Source organism: Phoca vitulina, unplaced genomic scaffold, assembly GCF_004348235.1.
Source record: "Phoca vitulina isolate PV1807 unplaced genomic scaffold, GSC_HSeal_1.0 scaffold34, whole genome shotgun sequence".
Classification (NCBI taxonomy): domain Eukaryota; kingdom Metazoa; phylum Chordata; class Mammalia; order Carnivora; family Phocidae; genus Phoca; species Phoca vitulina.
Window position 1 is genome coordinate 21,763,905 of NW_022589737.1, and position 20,410 is coordinate 21,784,314.

At 36.8% G+C, this 20,410-nt stretch overlaps 1 protein-coding gene across 1 annotated transcript; it reads right to left on the reverse strand.

Moving 5' to 3' along the window:
* Positions 1–757: 757 nt before the first annotated feature.
* On the reverse strand, positions 758–8,523 carry LOC116645813 (tripartite motif-containing protein 77-like). Its single transcript, XM_032426220.1, has 6 exons — positions 8,113–8,523; positions 7,343–7,438; positions 4,076–4,306; positions 3,350–3,372; positions 2,538–2,635; positions 758–1,251 (listed from the first exon to the last, which is right to left on the reverse strand). Exons 1-6 carry the CDS (start codon positions 8,521–8,523, stop codon positions 758–760), a joined length of 1,353 nt encoding a protein of 450 aa, XP_032282111.1.
* Between the last annotated feature and the right edge of the window lie 11,887 nt (positions 8,524–20,410).

Here is a 20,410-nt window from a genome sequence, read left to right on the forward strand (position 1 = left end):
CTATCACTTGCCAGAAGCGGCGGATGGAGGCCCCCTCCCCCGCCATCTATCCTCCCGAATATCACCTCGGATTCACTTCATCCTACCTTCCAGAAAGTGGTCGCTTTTCTCTTCAGAGAGTTGCTGCTATTCTTTTCTTCGATCTCTGTTGAGTTCATAGGTGTTCAGAATGGTTTGATCCCTATCTAGCTGAATTCCTGGGACCAGACATAATTTAGGTCTCCTACTCCTCCGCCATCTTGCTCCTATCCCAAGATAAGCTGTTCTTGAGGTCTTGTTATAATGTGTCCTAATCTAGTCCAGTAAAGAGAGTGATGGAGGAGGGACTTAGCCAGATGAATGGAGGAAGAAGAGAATTCCACAGTGACATTGGGTTTTGACAAGAACTGTCTGGAAGGAGAATTCTCTGTGCTTTGCATTCATCCATTTAGCTAGCTTCCACACCCATTTAGCTAGCTTCCACACCCATGCATTCTTTCACTTTTAGGAAGCTCAGATAGCAAATGAAAAGTGCACATATCCCACACAATATAATAAAATAGATTACTTTTATTTCAATAAAATAGAAAAGACAATAGTGCATCCTTCACATTGTCACCACTTTAAAAAATAATACAAATATATCTCCTGAAGGTAAGGTGAAGTTCAAGTCCATGAGGTATAAGTGACTTTCCCCATTTGAGAAGTCACCAGTATAGGATCCTCCCCAACTGTTAAAATTCCCAAGACCTTGGTCAGGTTTGTGAGCTGTTCCTGATCATTTGGGTCCATAGCAAATGAAAGGTCTGAGAGGGCAAGAAAAGGAGCATGAGAGTAAATTACAAATGAGGGAGCTTTGGGCAACATTAACAAAGCTTATTGTACCACATTCATAATCTAGAAACACCCCTATCCAGCCCAGGGGTCTTTGGATGTAGTGGCGCAATGGTGCGGAGGCAGAGAAGAGGTGGCAGATGTCATCCATTTGGATGCACAGAAGTAGAAAGATACCCTCAGAGTTGAGCAGCATACCATTGCGATTTATCCAGGATTCCTTGCAAAGTCCTACAATCCAGTTACGAGAGTTTCCCACATCCACCTCCCAGTAATGTTTGCCAGAGGTGAAGGTCTGAGCTCCCCACAAAGGCATGTATTGTGGACTTGCTGGACTGTGGGGCATGTCTTGATAGTCGGGACTGCATTGCAAGTGTCTCAAGTCTTCAAACAGAGCCACATGATAATTGCTTATGTTACGGTCCAATGTAAGATACACTTCAGTAAAAAGAAAACAGTGAAGTCAAAGAACAGAGTTTAAAAGTTCTGTGGACAAGTACAGTAGTCTTCTGGCAAACGCCAAACAAGCACAGCTCTAAAACCAAACGAAACTGGTTTGTTTTGTTTCCTGAGAACACTCCCACCCCACCGTGGCCAGTTTCCATGTACTTACCACTTAGTAACTCATGATAAAATTCTGGAACATGTAACAATTAGCTTTCATGACAGAGTCCATACTAACTGTTCCAGAACACTCCTTTATCACAAGTTACTATACAGAGTGTGTCACTGGAAATTCAGAGACATCAGCAAGGGCTCCTTGCCTATTTACAGAGCAAGTAAATGTTTATTCATAGAACTAGATGAAAGACAGTTTTCAGAATACAGAAACATGTAGGATGTCAGGCTCTGGTTTTATTTTCACTAGCTTGTTGAAAATTTAGGAGCCTGCTCATAGATGCCAAGTAAATACCAATATGGCCCTTTACTTGCTTAAGTCTTCTCATTAATCAACTAGCACAAAATAAAATAAATATAACAGTAATAAATGTATTACATATCACTTTAAATATATGATATTGCTTATTAGTTCTAAATAGTGATCACCTTGCTCAAACATGAGGACAAAACATGTAAACAAGCAAAGGTAAAATAAACTGAAAATCCATATTTGCCTTTTTTTTTAGAAGTGGTTTTTTTCTCTGAATTTCTAACTCATACATTGTGAAATCCGAATCCAACTTATCCCATCCAAGGCCTGCTTCTCCTATCTGCCAGGCTTACCACCTACACCTGTCCCTCCACACAACGAATCATATGTTCCATTTGTTTTCTGGTTGTTCCTATTGTTTATAAAGATACTTTTATCCCTTTTTAAAAATCTTGTGATTTCTCAAATACATTGCTTAAATTAAATTTTTAAATAAACGTTTAAATAACAACTAAAGGTGCTTCTAAGAATCTAAACATCTACACATAACCATAGTTAACAACTACAAGTTGAAATACACTGAATTAATATGTAGTTTTAATGCCATGTGCTTTCAGTGTTTTAAACTCACTGAAAATTATCATAAGGAAACTGTCATATTCAATTGTTTTTGACTGACTTCAGATAGTTTTTACTTGTTAACTAACAATAAAATATAGTTAGTTATAAGGGTATTCATATTTACCTGCTTTCCTGTTCTCTGAAAAGACTAACAGAGCAATGAGGAGAGGTCCTCCAGGTGTATCTCTTCCTGGAGGAAATAGTGAGGTCTCACCAGGGTGCCCCCTCTCACCTCGGAAGTTGTTAAGCCTTTCGGACATCCCTGTGATGGTCCATGAGCTCAGCTGAGGGTTCACAGGCTGGGGAATGTGCAGCTGCATTAACTGACTCCTGCAAAGAAAAAGAATCACTTACTAACATGTCCCGAGGTATCATAAGCAATCCCTTGGAGATGCTCCATCAGAATCCTTTCATGTGCAAAGGGTGTGAATTCAACTCCACAAATCGAGGAATACTGCAGTTGTTTTTGCATTTTATAATTAGCTACCCTGCTCTTACCACTCCAATCTCAGTAAGATACGTCACTTCACTCACAATTTATCTCTTTCTTACTTTCAGCTTCCCTAGGGGAACCACATAGCCATTTTCTTTTAGGTCCCCAAATCCAATAGGCGCCAAAATTTTGGAACTTGCTGCCTGGTACATATGGAGCCTAAGCTCTATAGGATGCTCTTTCCTGGGGACTTTCCCTGTCCCCTCTTCTCACTATCCTTCCACCTGTTGCCTCTCTGAGCTTATTTGCCTTTCCCAAAGAAGACCTGGAATAATCCTCAAATAATTAGGATTTTGAAAATTAGAGACAGGAAAAATAATTGTCCTTTGGCAACTTCTGCATTAAGCCTTGCAGCTGAAACCACATCCCTCTCAACCCTCACTTTTACCTAAGGGTGGTCAATATAAAACCTAAAAGTGTTTAGATAAGACTGCATTTATTTCTAAATGCAGACAAAAAGAAACTTGTCACAAAAAGGTGTGTGTCCATCTCAGCAGAAATAGCCTGACCACTGTCACCATAAACCAACTTGAATAGAGGGGCAAACTTACCTTTTCATGATGTCTCCCAAATCCTGTGAAGAGAAAGAGAGGAAGGCTTAGCTTTGAGTTCAAGATATCTTTAGTCTAGTCTGAGGCTATGAGACTGGACTGGAAAATTCTATATCTCCACTTTTCTTTCTTGGGTAAAATCATTTGCTCTTTTCTTTATCCTTATAAAGATGAAACTCAGTCTTACATTTGCATACAGTTGATAAAATCATGATAAAATTTAAAACAGAAGATGTTCTTAGAATAAACAGTTGTCTGTGTTTGTTCTAATCTACGGAGAAATTCACAGAGGTTTCCGGAAAGTTCTTATGAGAGTGTGTGGGCTCCAAATCTACAATTTCAAAATAGAAAGAATGGATACACCCAACATTTCTACATATTGACAAGTCCAGATACAGAATCGAATGATCTATTCCTAAGCTGTTCTTTTGCAGTTGGTTAGAAACTGAAAGTTTAGTAGAAGAATTGAGAAGGAATTTTTTTTTCCTGGGTCTGTTCCATGAAGTTTTCTACATAGTTTTGCGTCTGTATAAGGTGAATGTGACCCTGAGCCTCCAGGTTATACTGAAGGAACAAAGCCTGCCATCACAAAGTTAAAAGAGGCAGAATTTGGACTTTGGAAACAGGAAAATAATGGAGGTCCAAGGGGATACAGATTTCAGTGGACATAAATGATTTCTGAGCAGGCTGGTATTCAACACCCTGACATCTTTCCTCAGTCCTTACCTGGAACAGGTCCACATCTGTTTCGCAGCACATTTCCTTTAGCTCCTCATACATTTTTCTCAGGAGTTTCCCCATGTGACACATTCTCCCTACATTTCTCCGGAGTTGATTAAAAATTATCTTGCCTTCAACTGCCAGGCGCTCTAAATGTTTTTGCTTTTCTTCGTGGAGATATTGGTATACCTTAGGATATTCAGCCCTGATCATCATCATCCGTAGATTTACAAAACCCTGAAATGACATTGGTTTAATTAGGTCATATATCTGAATGGTTTTATTCTTCTTTCATTATCTATGGTCTGTGTGCTCTGTAGTGTTCTTTTCTTAGTCTTTTTGGGCTGCTTTAACAAAAATGCCATAGACTGGGTAGCTAACAAACATAGAAATTAACTTCTCACCATTCTATATGCTGGGAAGCCTATGAGTGGTGCTGGCAGATTTGGTATCTGGTGAGAACCCACTTCCTACATAGCCATCTTTTCATTGTGTCCTCAAATAGCAGATGGGGCAAGGGACATTTCCAGGGCCTCTTTTAGAAGGACACTTGTCCCATTCCTGAGGACTCTGGCTTCATGATCTAATCACCACTCAAAGCCCCCACTCCTATTATCATCACCTTGAGGGTTAGAATTTGAACACACAAATTATTATCTGAAGCAAATATTCAGATTATAGAAACACTACATACAGCTTTATGTCTTTCTCCTTCCAAGAAGCCACACATTTGGTTTCTTTCTTACTTTTTCCCCTCATTCCTTTCCTTCTTTTTCATTTATTTATTTGCCTGCACCATTGTTTCCAATGACTTACCCTCAAACTTCCATGTTTTCATGTAAAAATAGAAAGTTGAGATCAATTTTTTATTGTTTCATATAATTCATAGTATCTAAATCATAATCCATTTTCCTCAATGCTCATACTCATAAACTATCTGCTCTCAGCAAAAAGCAACAATTGACTTCCTTAGGCAAACAGAGGACATCACACATGATCTTTCTAAATTACCTTCATTTCCAAAACACTGTTGTTTCACCAGAGCCTGGCTCTGCCTGCCTCAGGACCACACCTACCTCCTCTTGACTGGTCCACCCTGTTTTGTCTCCTTAGAGATATTATCATCTAGATTATAATTCTACATACTTGTTCTTGCCTCTCCTCTGTCTCCTACATCTCTGTGTCTCTGTACCCCTTGTTCTGTGGGTCTGTCTCCAGTTCACTCTCTCATTTGGCCACTTTTTCTCACTCTATCCCCTTCTTTTCACACAGCCTTTAAACATATGCAGATTTACCAAATCATTTTGTAAATATCAGCATTAAACATTCTTGTTAAAATGACTTTATCGGGCGCCTGGGTGGCTCAGTTGGTTAAGCGACTGCCTTCGGCTCAAGTCATGATCCTGGAGACCCTGGATCGAGTCCCGCATCGGGCTCCCTGCTCGGCAGGGAGCCTGCTTCTCCCTCTGACCCTCCCCCCTCTCATGTGCTCTCTCTCTCTCATTCTCTCTGTCTCAAATAAATAAATAAAATCTTTAAAAAAAAAAGAAAAGAAAAGAAAAGAAAATTCTTAAAAAAAAAAAATGACTTTATCTAGCTTCTATGCTAATACTTTCATTTGCCATAAAAGCCAGACTTATTGACCAAATGTGTTCAAACACGCTGCGCCCATGGGTGCAATTTTCAGTTATTCATCCACGCAATGACTCCTTGCTTCTGTTTCCTATTCTTTCCTGAACTACACATTCCAACTTGCCAAGAACCTATTTTTACTAAATCCAAATAATATGATTCATTCTTATATTACTTCACCCTCTTTCCACATTTGACATTATTTCCTACTCGTTTCTTTTACTAATCCCTTCTGTCTCCTGCTCCAGAAAGCTCTGTTCTCAGAGAAGTGCTCATCCCCCATCTCCCCCACCCCTGGCCAGCTCCTCAGATCTCTGCCCAGATGTAACCTTGGCCATGGGTCTTCCATCACCAGCATACATTCCCCAAGCACACACTCTTTATACCCATTTTTTATTTTACCCAAGCACTTCATAAATGTGATATATCATAAATTTTACTTTTTAAATTTCTGGATCAAGTTCTTTTACTGATTATAAACTCCTGAGGTCAGTGATTTGTTTTCTCTTTTTGCCCATTCCTGTATCTCTTTGTTGGCCTAGAACAGTGAGCAACACATCACAGGTTCTCATATGAATGAATGATTCATTAGAAATCCATCCTAGGGGTGCCTGGGTGGCTCAGTCAGTTGAGCGTGGGACTCTTGATTTCGGCTCAGGTCATGGTCTCAGAGTTATGAGATCAAGCCCTGTCTCAGGCTCTGTGCTCAGCATGAAGTCTGCTTGAGATTCTCTCTCTCCCTCTGTCCTTCCCTACCACTCCCCACCCCTGCTCACAGGCTCTCTCTAAAATAAATAAATCTTTAAAAAAAATAAAATAAATCCATCCTAAACAATCAACATAGTGTTCTTATTCCCCTTTGGCATTCTCATAGCAACATGTATAGATAACTGTTTAATGAATTTTTATTCTCTAATATTGCCTTTTTATATATCTCCTTCAGTATTGCTCGAGTTCTTTGAAAAGAAAGGTGTAGTTTTCTTCTTCAGATTCAGGTTCTCAGTTCCTCTTCATGAATCAACAAATGACACAATCCAAAATCCTTAGTTAGGCATTTGTATTCTTGACCTGGGCATAATGACATTTCTAGCCACACCTCTCATCACCGTCTGTCTCGTACCCCATGCACTAAACAGTAGGATCAGTGAGCAGGTCTCAAACAATTTCATGGGTTGTCTGGTTTGTTTCATCTTTACTTTTCTTGTCCCTCAGATCTCTCTGCCATCAATATCCAGGAAATTACAAATTCTACTATATGCAAGCATCACATTGATTTTTACTTGTCTGAGAAGCTTTTCTTAACATTCAAAGATTGCTAAGTTCCTACTGAACTCTGTATTTACCTCCATCCCCGTGATCATTGCATTCTGTCTTGGGATAGTGCATTTTCTTATCCCTGATGTTGTATTAGTGGTAGATATTGTTTTATCCAGAAAAATCAGGAAAAGTCTTTTGGTTACACAATGGGCTCAGTGTGAAATCCTGCACTGAAGGTCATGTTTTCCTGTAGAGAGATATATGTAGTTCTTTTTCTGATTACCTGCTCAGGGGACATTATGATTTAATTTAAGTTATTCCACTGTCAGTTACCATCGTATCTGTCCCAAGCTGGTTCCAAGAGAAACAGGGCCTACTGCTTACCTGCCATACTCTAAATAAGTTGTATTCTTTGTTTAGATTTTTCTGATTTTTCTGTCTGCTTTTCCAAATAGACTTCTTTTGCAGCAGAAGTTTCTCCTGTAAAAGAACTACAAATTTGAGCACTAGAAAAGCAAATATAGCACATTTCACATACTTCAAAAAGTGATAAGGGGTAGGCATGAGAAAAATAAAAAGTAAAGAAAGCAGATACGTCAATGATTTTCCCTGGGAACACTAAGGGTCAAATCTGGGAGATTGACCCAAAATAGAGTTCCTGAATTTGGAAAACACAATCCATTATCTGAGGAATCCAGTACTTACATTATATGTAACATGGACAGTTTTCAGAAATGAATCCTGATTCATATTTAATTTTGAAATAATGGCCATCACTTTTTCTATGGCCTGATTAGAATACATTGTTTTTAAATCTGCTGTCACTGGAAGATGCTCATTTTCATCATGGCAGAAGTAGCCAGTGACTGCCACTGCCTCTAGAGAATACCCACCCTGTTAGTTACTCTGAAATACCAACACCCCCTCAACTCATCATCATTCCTCTCCCTCATCCCAACAGAATTTAAACTTTAGGGGAGCAAAGAGGTTTGTCTAATTTCTTCAGTGTTCTATCCCTAGTTTTCAGAACAGTGCCTGGCACATGGTATTCTGAAATTCTATTTGCTTGAGGATTAAGAGAAGAAAAATAAAAATCAACAATTTTTGCTCATTGCCTGATAAGACACAGAGCATTTCACAGGGGCAGTACTTACCCTGCACTGCTCAGCAGCCTGTGATACTGGTGAGTGTTTGTGAGTGGCATGCCTTTGGGAATTGGCACAGTGCAAGCACAGTGGGCTCTTGTCAGTTGGACAGAAGAGGTCCTTTACTACTAGGTGTATCCTACAGACTTGCTTGGCAGAGTTCGGTAACTGGCAGGCAACTGATTCATTGGAAACATGAACTTGTTTTGCAGCAAAAATAATGCTTTTGAAGTCTGTTCGTGGAGATACTGCCCTGCACACAGGGCAGCGAGGAGGATGCTGAGCATCTTCCCACAAGAGGCAGAGACAAGGAGTACAAAAGTTGTGCCCACAGGTAAGGGTGAAAGGGCCTGTGAAATAGTCCTTGCAGATGTAGCAGATAAGCTCACTGGGAACATTCTGCACAAAAGTAGAATTCATGTTTCTGAGGAAATAAAAGGAAAGGGAAAGTGAATTGAGTTAAGCCTTCTCTCACTAATACACACATGCACAATTGCAGCATAGGTGGTGCTGAGAATAAGATGGTGAGGCAGAAGGAGAGTCCTCCAGACTGATAGCCTGCATGCTTGTTTTCCAGCCATGCCCTGTAGCCTTGCTTCTCAGTTCCCATTAGAAATTCAGGATTTGTCAACCGTGTTGTCTCCTTTACAAAGACAAATACATCAGAGGTTCTGGCTCATCCCTAGTCATAGTCAGGGGGCCATATTTTGTCCAAAATTATCACACTTTTCCTTTATTTTTCTCTCTGTGATTGGCTAGTATAAGGTATTTGCTCCCATTCTGACCAGTGGAATAAGAAAGACTCCTAGGAGAGTCTATAAAAATATTTCTTGCTCTAGAAGAAACATGGAAGAAAAATCTGGGTTTGTTGTTGTTGTTGTTGTTGTTTTTGTTTCTGGACATGACTTGCATACAGTGCCCATTTACATAGCCATTTTATGGTCTCAAAGCCTAAGGATAACAGCCAATACTCTGAGGCTAACAAGGGGATGGAAAAAACCTTCTGGATTTGCAAGAATGCCATTAAACACTACTTATCTTTTCTGGAGATACCTAAAAGGAAAGGTAGAAAATAACCACTTTAGAGACACCATAACACTAACTGAATCAAGCAAGAATCATCAATAGATGCTAAAATAACTAAGATAAAACGTTTTGGGAAGAGAGTATTCATATACCAACAAATTTATACCCTACATATTAGTTCCTAAATGCAAAAGAGAAAAAGGTACCTTTACATGGTAAATATTTAGCTGACACATTAACCAAGTAACCAAACTGTGGCCATGGATCTCATACATTCATAGATGTAGACCACTTAAGGACATAACAGCACATCTGTAGCATCCCTCCCAGAAACATTTAATCTGCAAGTAACCATGGAAGAATGTTAGACAAATACATTTAGGAGACATTATGTAAAACAATAATCTTGGGCTATTCAAATAATCTTAGTTTCTTAGGAGAAAATGGTTTAAAATGATTATACATGATAGGTGAGTAAAATATGAAATTCACTAGAATGGGCCATCCTTGACCCCCTCCCAGATTGAAAAAATTAACAGCCAATAGGGACATTTGGGGGACATGCAGGGACATAATAAAGATAATGGGGTCTTCCCATTTCAGTTCAGAAATGTGGAAAGCTAGAAAGATTGTTGCTGTCCTCCTAGTGCAAGAAAAATTCTAGACAAACTAAACATTAATGATTTGTGTTGAAACCATTAGAGAATTGAGGCAGCAAGTCAAAGAACTAAGATAGATTCTGCATAGGGGCGCCTGGGAGGCTCAGTCGGTTAAGCGTCTGCCTTCAGCTCAGGTCATGATCCCGGGGTCCTGGGATCGAGCCCCGCATCGGGCTCCCTGCTCAGCGGGAAGCCTGCTTCTCCCTCTCCCTCTGCCTGCCTCTCTGCCTACTTGTGCTCTCTATCTCTCTGTCAAATAAACAAATAAAATCTTTAAAAAAAAAAAAAAGATAGATTCTGCATAGAGGCAGGCACAAGCACAGAGGAAAAAAGGACCTGTACATGTTTATCTGGAGCAGATTCTACTAGAGGCCATATAAATTGATATGAAGATAAATTAGTTTTAATTAGCCACTAAAAACCAAATGCGAGTGAAAATAAGTTTGCAAAGGCCCTTAGGATCATAAATGTAGAGGGCAATACAGATGGAGAGATGAAAGAGAGAGTCTCTTTGGGAAGCAGCACAAAGAGAGGACCCAGAGCCAAACCAAGAAGTAAAACAGAATATCTTTAAAGTAGTGCTTCTCAACTGAGGGCTACCCCAAGTCAACCATGGTGGTACTCTTTAGAGACAATTTTGGTAGTCACAATTTGAGGGTTATTACTGGCATCTAGTGAGTAGAAGCCAGAGTTGCCTTTAAATACCCCACGGTGAACAGCACAAGAAAGAATTTACAATAAAAAGTTATCAAGACAAATTTGCTAACTGTGTGAGGTGGAGAAAACTTCTACCAGAGTCACTGGAAGTCTCTGGAACCCACAGCATTAACATACTTTAACTTTGGTAACCAGAGCAATAACAAACTTCAAACCTATGTCAAGTCCTGACTAGATTAACACAAATCCCCATAGTAAAGGCTTTGCAGAAGAAAGTGTGTGCTTACCAAGAAACGTGAAAAGGACTTATAGTATCTACTGTCATAGTACAGTATCTATTGTCATATATAATGTCAGGTATTTAACAAAAAACATTACATTAAGGCATATCAAAAGGCATTTTAAAAAAAATCAACCCGAACTGACAAAGTACTCATCACAGCCAGACTTAGATACAGAACAGATGTTAGAGCTTTCAGACAAGGACTTTAGAATAACTATGATCAGTATGTTAAAGGCTTTGATGAAAAATGTCAACAACATGCAAGATACATGAGTAATTTCAGGAGAGATGAAAACTGTAGGACAGACTCAGATAAGCTAGAAATAAAATCTACAGAAAATGTCATTGTTGGGCTTCATAGTACATGTGATACAGCCAAGGAAAGTCAGTGACCACAAAAATAGGTCAATACAAAACACAATCCAAACACAAAAAGGAAAAACAAAGAGTGGAAAATAAAAAGAGAATAGAGTATCAAAGAGCAATAAGGCAACATTAAATGATATAACATATGTGTAATTGGATTCCCAGAAAGAAAACAAAGAGAACAGGGCAGAAGAAACATCTGAAGAAGTAATTTTAGAAAATTTTCCAAAATTAGTGATATACACCAAAATAAGATTCATGATGTCCAGAAAATATCAAACAGAAAATAATATAAAACAAACAAATGAACCAACAGAACCCCCAACACCTTGGCAAGTCATATTCAAACTGAATGAAAACAATAAAAAGGAGAAAGTCTTGAAGGCAGCCACAGTAATGGGGGCAGGAGAAAGATTATATACAGAGGAATAAAGATAAGAATTATACCAATAAGCTTGCCAGAAACTATGCAACTAAGAAGACAATGGATTATATTTTTAAAGCATTGAAAGAAAACAACTGTCAACACACAATTCTATATCCACTGAAAATATCCTTCAAAAGTAGCAGATATTTTAATTTTCCAAAGAAAGAAAAACTAAGGGAATCAGTATCAGCCAATCAATGTACAAAAAATACATGTACAAAGTTGTACAAAGTTCTTCAGAGAAAAGGATGTTATGCTGGGAGGAAACTTGAATCTACGCAAAGAAATGAAGGACATTAGAAATGAAATAAATAGATGAAATGTGAGGTATTATAATATTTTTTAATAATAACTATTTAAAACAAGATAGTCAAAATGTACCATATGTACATTTTGTTTATGACATATGTAAAGGTGAAATGATGACAATGACACAAGACATAAGAAAGAGGAATTAGGACTATGATCAGGTCTTGACATCACATGTAAAGAGGTAGAGTATTACTGAAGGTGGACAAAATTACTTAAGGAGGTCTACAGGAATGCCTTGGAGATATTGCAGGTTTGGATCTGAAAAACTGCCATAAAACAAATATTGCAATAAAGCAAGTCAAATGAATTTTTTGGTTCCCCCACACATACGAAAGTTAGGTTTACATTCTACTGTAGTCTACTAAGTGTGTGATAGCCTTATATCTAAAACAAGTGTACACTTTAATTAAAGATTATTTTATTGCTGAAAAATGCTAACCATCATCTAAGCTTTCAGTGAGTCATAATCTCTGATCACAGATCACCATAACAAATATAATAATAATGATAAAGTTAGAAACATTATGAGAATGACTAAAACGTGACACACAGACATGAAGTGAGCAGATGCTATTGGAAAAATGGTGCTGATGGACTTGCTAGACAAAAAGCTGCCACAAACCTTCAATTTGTAAAAATCTTAATATCTGTGCTGTGCAATAAAATCAGGTATGCCTGTATTTTAAACTGTAAGGCAGACACTAAAAATAATTAAAATAGAGATATAAATAATGAGTGAGTCACCTGAAGAAATAAAATGAAACTTGAAAAGTGCAGGCATAGACTTCCAGTTTCTGATGCAACATGTGAGAAGCTCAGAAATCACACCATGTCCCAACAAGTAAAAAGCTGAAAAACTGAAAAATCAACAACTCTTCTTAGATCCATTAGAGAAGTAAGGTCACAGGGCAAAAGGCTGCTCCCCCCAATTGGAGAGTCACATAGGCAGATACAGATAATCTCAGTTTGCCAGAGCAAAAACTCACAAGCAGAACTGTCCATGGGACATGGTGCTGAGGTAGGAAAACCTACACAACAATTGATGAATGGCTAGAGGCTCAGTGTGCACAAGTCTGAGAATTAAAAACTCTAGGGGGACCCACTCATAGGAAGGACCCACACTTTTGTGAGTTTTACCTCTAGGAACTTAACCAGGTCCTCACAGTGAATATTGGGGAAAAAACTGCTGCTGCTTTGGCAGGGGAAGGGGAAAAGTAGCCATTTTGAAGTATGTCAGAGCATTCTGTTCTTAAAGAGGACTGTCCTCCTTAAAAGGAGAAACTATTTAACCAGAGCCAATCTCCGTGGGAGAAGGGATGACCCAAGTCCAGCCACCTCTAGACATCAATCTGTTTCAAGCAAAGAGTGGGGAACTGAGAAACACTGCTGACCTCTACCGCCCAGGGATACAGGATCACTAAAAGACTGACCTACTCAGAATACTACAGAATGCATCTCCTCCCCCCACCCCTTTACTAGCACATTATTAAAGGCCTATTTACTGGAATTATTTTATCTAGTATATCATCTTAGCCTTTCATCAAGAAATTACAAGGCATACTAACTAGCAAAAAACGGTTTGAAGAGATTGAAGAGGCATTGGAATCAGAGTCAGATATCACAAGAATGGTGGAAATATCAGATGAGAAATTTAAATTTTAAAACCTATGATTAATATGCTAAGGGCTTTAATGGAAACAGTAGACAATATACAAGAACAGATAATGAAGCAGGGAGACAAAATTGCTAAGAAAGTATTTCTAAGAATGTTAGAGGTGAAAATAATGTAACATAAGTGAAGAATGCCTTTGATTGGTTCATTAGTATACTAGACATTCTTGAGGAATTGGAACTTGAGGGTATATCTATAGAAATACCTAAATTTAAAAGCAAGGAGAAAAAGGAGAGCAATAAAGCCCAAGAATATCCACTAACTGTGGGACAACTACAAAAGCATAACATACCTGTAATGGGAATACCAGAAGGAGAAGAAAGAAAGGAACAAACAATATTTGAAGTAATACTGATTGGGAATTTTCCAAAATTAATGTTAGGCACCAAACCACACATCAGGAAGCTCAGAGAACACCAAGCAGAATAAATGCCAAAACGTAATTATTTAAACTTAAAAAAATCAAATATAAAGAATAAATCTTGAAAGCAGTCAGGGGAAAAAAAATGTCTTACTGACATAGAATCAAAGTATATCTGACTTTTCTTCAGGAACCATGCAGGCAAGAAGAGAGTAGAGTGAAATATTTAAAACACTGAGAGAAAATAAACACAAACCTAGAAATATGTATACTCCCCAATCATTCCTTAAAGATGAAGGAGAAATAAAGACTTTCTCAGGTTAAAATAAAAAAAGAAAGAATGAGGGGCACCTGCTTAAGCATCTGCCTTTGGCTCAGGTCATGATCTCAGGGTCCTGAGATTGAGCCCCAGGTCAGGCTCTCCCTCTGCCCCCCCACCGTTCATGCTCACACACACACACACACACACACACACACACACACACTCTTTCTCTCTCTCAAATAAATAAATAAATAAAATCTTTAAAAAAAAAAAAGAATGAAAAGAAACTAAGGGGATATATGGCCAGGATCCGCACCTTGTAAGAAATGTTAAAAGAAGTTCTTTTAGACAGATGGAAGGTGAAATAAATCAGAAACTAAGATCTGTGTAAAGAAAAGAAACTCAATAATAAGGAAACAATTTAAAAATGGGCAAAACATCTGACAGACACATCCCTACAGAAGATATGTGTATGGCAAATAAGATGTTCAACATTGTATGTCATTAGGGAATTGCAAATTAAAACGATTAATGGGCCAAGCCTGGAACACTGACAACATCAAATGTTGATAAAGATGTGGAGCAACAGGAACACTCATTCACTGATGTTGGGAAATGCAAAAACTGGTATAGGCAGTTTGGAAGAGTTTGGCAGTTTCTTACAAAACCAAACATACTCTTCCAACAATTGTCTCCTTGGTATTTACCCAAATAAACTTATGTCCACACATAACTCTGCACATGTTTATAGCAGCTTTATTAATAACTGCCAAAACTTGGAAGCAATCAAGATGTCCTTAGGTAGGTGAATGGATAAATAAACTTTGGGACATCCAGACAGTGGACTAGTACTCAACACTGAAAAGAAGCGAGCTGTCAATCCATGAAAAGATAAGGAGAGAACTTAAATGCATATTACTAAGTGAAGGAAGCCACTATGAAAAAAACTACATGGGATGCCTGGGTGGCTCAGTTGGTTGAGCATCTGCCTTTGGCTCAGGTCGTGATCCCAGGGTCCTGGGATCGAGTTCCACATTGGGCTCTTTGCTCAGCAAGGAGCCTGCTTCTCCCTCTGCCTTGCTTGTGTTTGCTCCCCTTGCTTGTGTTTGCTCTCTCTCTCTCTCTGGCAAATAAATAAATAAAATCTTAAAAAAGAAAAGAAAACAAAAAACTACATACTACATGAATTCAACTATATGCCATTCTGGGAAAGGTCAAACTATGGAGACAGCAAGAAAAAAAAAATCAGTGGTTTCCAGGGGTTGTGGTGACAAAATGATGAATAGGTAAAATACAGAGATTTCTAGGAGTGTAATACTATGCTGTATGATAGTACAATATGGGGTACATGTCATTATATATTTGTTATAACCCATAGAATGTACAACACTAAGAGTGACTCCTAATGTAAATTACAGACTTTGGGTGCTAATGATGTGTCCATATAGATTAATCAATTGTAACAAATGTGCCACTCTGGCTGGGCTGTCTATAGTAGAAAAAGTTATAAGTGTGTGGTATACAGGAACTCTTTGTACTTTCTCCTGAATTTATTTTGTGAACTTAAAACTGCTCTGAAAATAGTTTATTTTAAAAAATGAAAAAAGTGGAAATTTGATCTCTTCTAAACAGAGCTCTTAAAATGTCCACTTACTTTGCTCAGCATAATATTCTCTAACTCCATCCATGTAACCAACTGGAATTAAAAAAAAAAAAACTTAAAAAAATATGTCTACTTAATCTCAAGAAGGCAGAAAAGAGTAAGCGGGAAAAAGAAAAATGGAAAACAGACGTGCAATGTTACATTTTAATTTAATTATGTCAATAACTATGATAAATATGAATGCTTTCAACTCACCAGTTAAAAAACAGAGACTGTCAGAATGCACAAAACATAATCTGAAATTTTGTGCAGTCTATAATAAACCTACTTTAAGTGTAAAGGCCTAGGTTGAAAGTAAAAGGATAAGAACAATACACATGTACACTAACCTAAAGAAAGCTGGAGTAGCTCTGTTAATTTTAAAGAAAACATAGGAACAAGGAAGAAAATTTAGGATTAAGAAGGTATCACACAATGATATAGAGGTCAATTACCTAAGAATACATAAAGATCCTAAGTGTGTATGCATGAAACAAAAGAATTTCATAATGCATGAAGCAAAATCTGATATACACAAAAAGAGAAAAAGAGAAATTCACTAATATCTTTGGAGATTTCTACACTCCTTTCAGTAATTAATAAATTAAGCAGGAAGAAAATTATAAGGATATAGACACCCTGAAGAGCACTATCAACAGACTGGGCTTAACTAATATTTATAAATCATTCCACCCAACAACACAGACTATACATTTTTACCAAATGTACATGAAACATTAATCAAGATAGATCATATTCTGGGCCATAAAACAAAGTCTTACATGTTTAAAATAATAGAAATCTTACAATGTATGTTCTTAGACCAAAATGGGAATTAGCTAAATAAAAGATATCAGGAGACTCTCAAGATACTGGAAATAAAAAAAAAAAAAAAAAAAAAAAAAAGCATAATAATCCATTGGTCAAAGGAAGAATCACAAGAGAAATTTTAAAATATGTTAACCTCAATGAAAAAGGTGATAAAAATTATAGCATTAAATGCACATATAAGGAGAAAGGAAAGATCTAAAACCAATAATGTAAGATTGAACTTAAACTAGAGAAATAAAAGCAGGTTATACATAGAGCAAAACAGAAAGGAGAAACTAATAAAAATTACAGCAGAAATGAGTGAAATTGAAAACAGAAAGACAATTGAGAAAACAATGGAATCCAAAATTAAAGAAAAACTGTACAAGAAAGCATATTCTTAAATGCCCCCTTGAACATAAAGGTAAAAATCCTTAACAAAATATTTGCAAAAACAAAACAAAACAAAAAAACCAACAATATTTAAAAAGATAATATAGCATGACAAAGTTTGTTATTCAAGAAAACATAAGGGTGCTTCAACATTTCAAGTATAATCCATGTAAATTACCTTATTAAATTGCTAAAGAAGAAAAAAAAAAGATATATCATATCAATATAAGCAGAAAAAAAAAAAAAAACACTCAACAAAGTACAACATCCATTCATAATAAAAAGTCTCAGCAACCAGGAAAGAAAGCAGCTTTCTTGACTCAATAAAGGGTTTCTATGAAAAAACTAAAGCCGAGAACATTCTTAAAAGGAGAATCCAAATTCTTCCCTTTTAATTTCAGGATGATAATAGATGTCCTCTCTCACTACTTCTATTTAACATTGTATTAGAAGTCCTAGGTAGTGTAGCAAAACAAGAAAAAACAAAAAAGACAAACATTGGATGTGTTGTGGGATCCCAGACCAGGTGGACAGTGGGTGGAATGGAGGCGACCTTGGAGCAGCACTTGGAGGACACAATGAAGAATCCTTCCATTGCTGGAATCTTGCACACAGATTCACAAGGATTTAATTTGGGCTGCTGTGAGACCCTGTCAGATAAGCATGCTAGAGTCATATCTGTTCTAGACTAGCAAGCAGCAAGCTAACCTCAGACCCCACTGATACTCCTGTGGTGTGTCTAGAATCAGATAATGGGAGCATTATGATCCAGAAACACAACAGCATCACAGTGGCAGTGCGCAAAATGGCCTCTTAACATGTCATATCAGTTCTCCAGAAGCCTGATATAGGGGCTCCATCCTACCTATGCTAATTATCTTGTAGAACTATTAAAGTTCCAGTAGGTAGGCCATTCATTTGGCATGCACTGGGCACTTTTCTATTAATTTTAGAGTAAGCTTCTTTTTGACACTCAAAAGACTGAGTTATCAAAATATTAGTAAGAAAAGATCATGTTTTGAAGTAGCAAGTCCAAGTCACTTTGTATATAGAATTTTCTTATGTTCAATAAATCTGGTTGGAGGGAAAAAAAGAAAAACATTGGGAAGGAAGAAATAAAATGTATATGTTTACAGAAGACATGATCGTGAGTGTAGAAAATCCCAAAGACTTTACTAAAAAAAATTCCTGGAATTAATGAATGAGTTTAGCAAGGTCACAGGAGAAAAGGTCAATATATAAAAGTCATCTTGATTCCTACATATTTGCAATGAAAAAGTTGTATCTGATTTTTTTTTTTTAAATTCCACACATATAGTTTCAAAATTTGCATTTGAAAATTTTAAAAAGCCCACATTTACAAAAACTTCAAGAAATTAATTAACTTGACTCATAAATTCTAGAGATCTGATGTACAACATTGTTATCAACACTGTATTGTATACTTAAAAATGTGTTTAAATGGTACATTTCATGTTAAGAGTTCTTACCAGAATAAAAAAGTCAAAAACAAAAACAAGGGTCAAAAGAAACTTTCACAGATGATGGCTGGACAGGTTCATTATCATGATTTTGTTGAAGGCTTCATATATGTACCTATGTTGAAAATTTCCAAATTGTGCATTTTTAGTATGTGCAGGTTACTGTATGTCAAATATATCACAGTAAAATTGTTAAATTTTTTCTTTTTATTTATTCCAGTTAATATTGTGTAATATTAGTTTCAGATGTACTATTTAGTGATTCAACATTTCCATACAACACCCAGTGCTCAGCACAATAAGTTCACTCCTTAATGCCTATCACCTACTTAATCCCTCTTACAACCACCTCCCCTCTGACAACCATCAGTTTGTTCTCTATAGTTAAGTGTCTGTTTCTTGGTTTGCCTCTCTCTCTTTTTTCCCTTTGCTCCTTTGTTTTGTTTCTTAAATCCCACGTATGAGTGAAATCATATGCTATATACCATACACAAAAATAAATTCAAAATGGAATAAAGACATGTGAAACATGAAACCATTAAAATCCTAGAAGAGAACCCAGCAGTAAAGTCTTAAAAAGTCTTAAAAGTTAACAATTTGTCTTTCTCTGACTGATTTATTTCACTTAGTATATCATTGCAAATGGTAAGATTTCATTCTTTTTTTATGGCTGAGCAATATTCCATTGTATATATATATATACACCGCTTCTTCTTTATCCATTCATCAGTCGTTGGACATTTGGGCTCTTTCCATAATTTGCCTATTGTTGATAATGCCACTATAAACGTCACAGACCTGTACCTCTGAAACAAATAATACATTATATGTTAAAAAAAAAAAAAAAAGAAGATAGCAGGAAGGGAAAAATGAAGGGGGGAAATCAGAGGGGGAGATGAACCATGAGAGACTATGGACTCTGAGAAACAAACTGAAGGTTCTAGAGGGGAAGGGGGTGAGGGGATGGGTTAGTCTGGTGATGGGTATTAAAGAGGGCATGTACTGAATGGAGCACTGGGTGTTATACACAAACAATGAATCATGGAACACTACATCAAAAACTAATGATGTAATGTATGGTGATTAACATAACATAATAAAAAAATAAATAAAATAAAATGCTCCACACAGTGCCCATGTGCATAGTAAATTCTCAATAAAAAGAATTCCTGTGGGGAAAAAAAAAAGAAAGTAAATTAACTAGGTATAAACTTAACAAAATATGTACAGATCAGTACAGTGGAAGCTATAACACAATGATGAAAGGAATAAGATCCAAATAAATGGAGAAATAAATCATGTTCATAGAATGAACAACTTATATAGTTATGATGATGATTCTCTCAATTTGATCTATAAATTCAGTGTACTCTCTAACAAAATTCTAGAAAATATTTTGTAGTTACAAACAAGCAGGCTCTAAAGGGTATTATAGTACACCAAAGCAAATAGAATAGCCAAAACAATCCTAAAACAACAAAAAAATCAGAATGTTCACATTATTGGACTTCAAGACTTACTAGAATTGCACAGTAATCAAGACAATGTAGTACTGACAAAAAGATAGAGATATGGATCATCACAGCCAGACAGAAGGTGGAGCAGAGACCTGCCCAGTCATGTCACCTGATTTTTCACCAAAGTGTAAAGGCACTTTGATGGAGAAAGGACAACCTTAGATAAAACACCAAAAGCTCACTTCATGAAAGGAAAATTGTTAAATTTGACTTCATCAAAAACAAAAACTTTTGCTTTTGTTGAAAGATAACATTATAAGAATATAAATCAAGCCACATTCCATGAGAAAATATTTGTAGTCAAATAACTGATAAAAAATTTATATTCAGAAGATACACAAAAACATTTAAAACTCAAAAATAAGAAAGCAGACAATCTAATTTTTAAAATGGGCAAAAGATACAGACATTTCACCAAAGCAGATATCTGGATAACAAA

Coding starts and splice junctions, on each gene's coding strand:
- LOC116645813 (XM_032426220.1), bottom strand. CDS start 8,523: ATGAATTCTACTTTTGTGCAGAATGTTCCCAGTGAGCTTATCTGCTAC. Junction 4,307..7,342: donor ACTTATTTAGAGTATGGCAG/GTAAGCAGTAGG, acceptor ATGTCATTTCAG/GGTTTTGTAAATCTACGGAT. Junction 1,252..2,537: donor AAGGCTTAACAACTTCCGAG/GTGAGAGGGGGC, acceptor TTTTTACTGAAG/TGTATCTTACATTGGACCGT.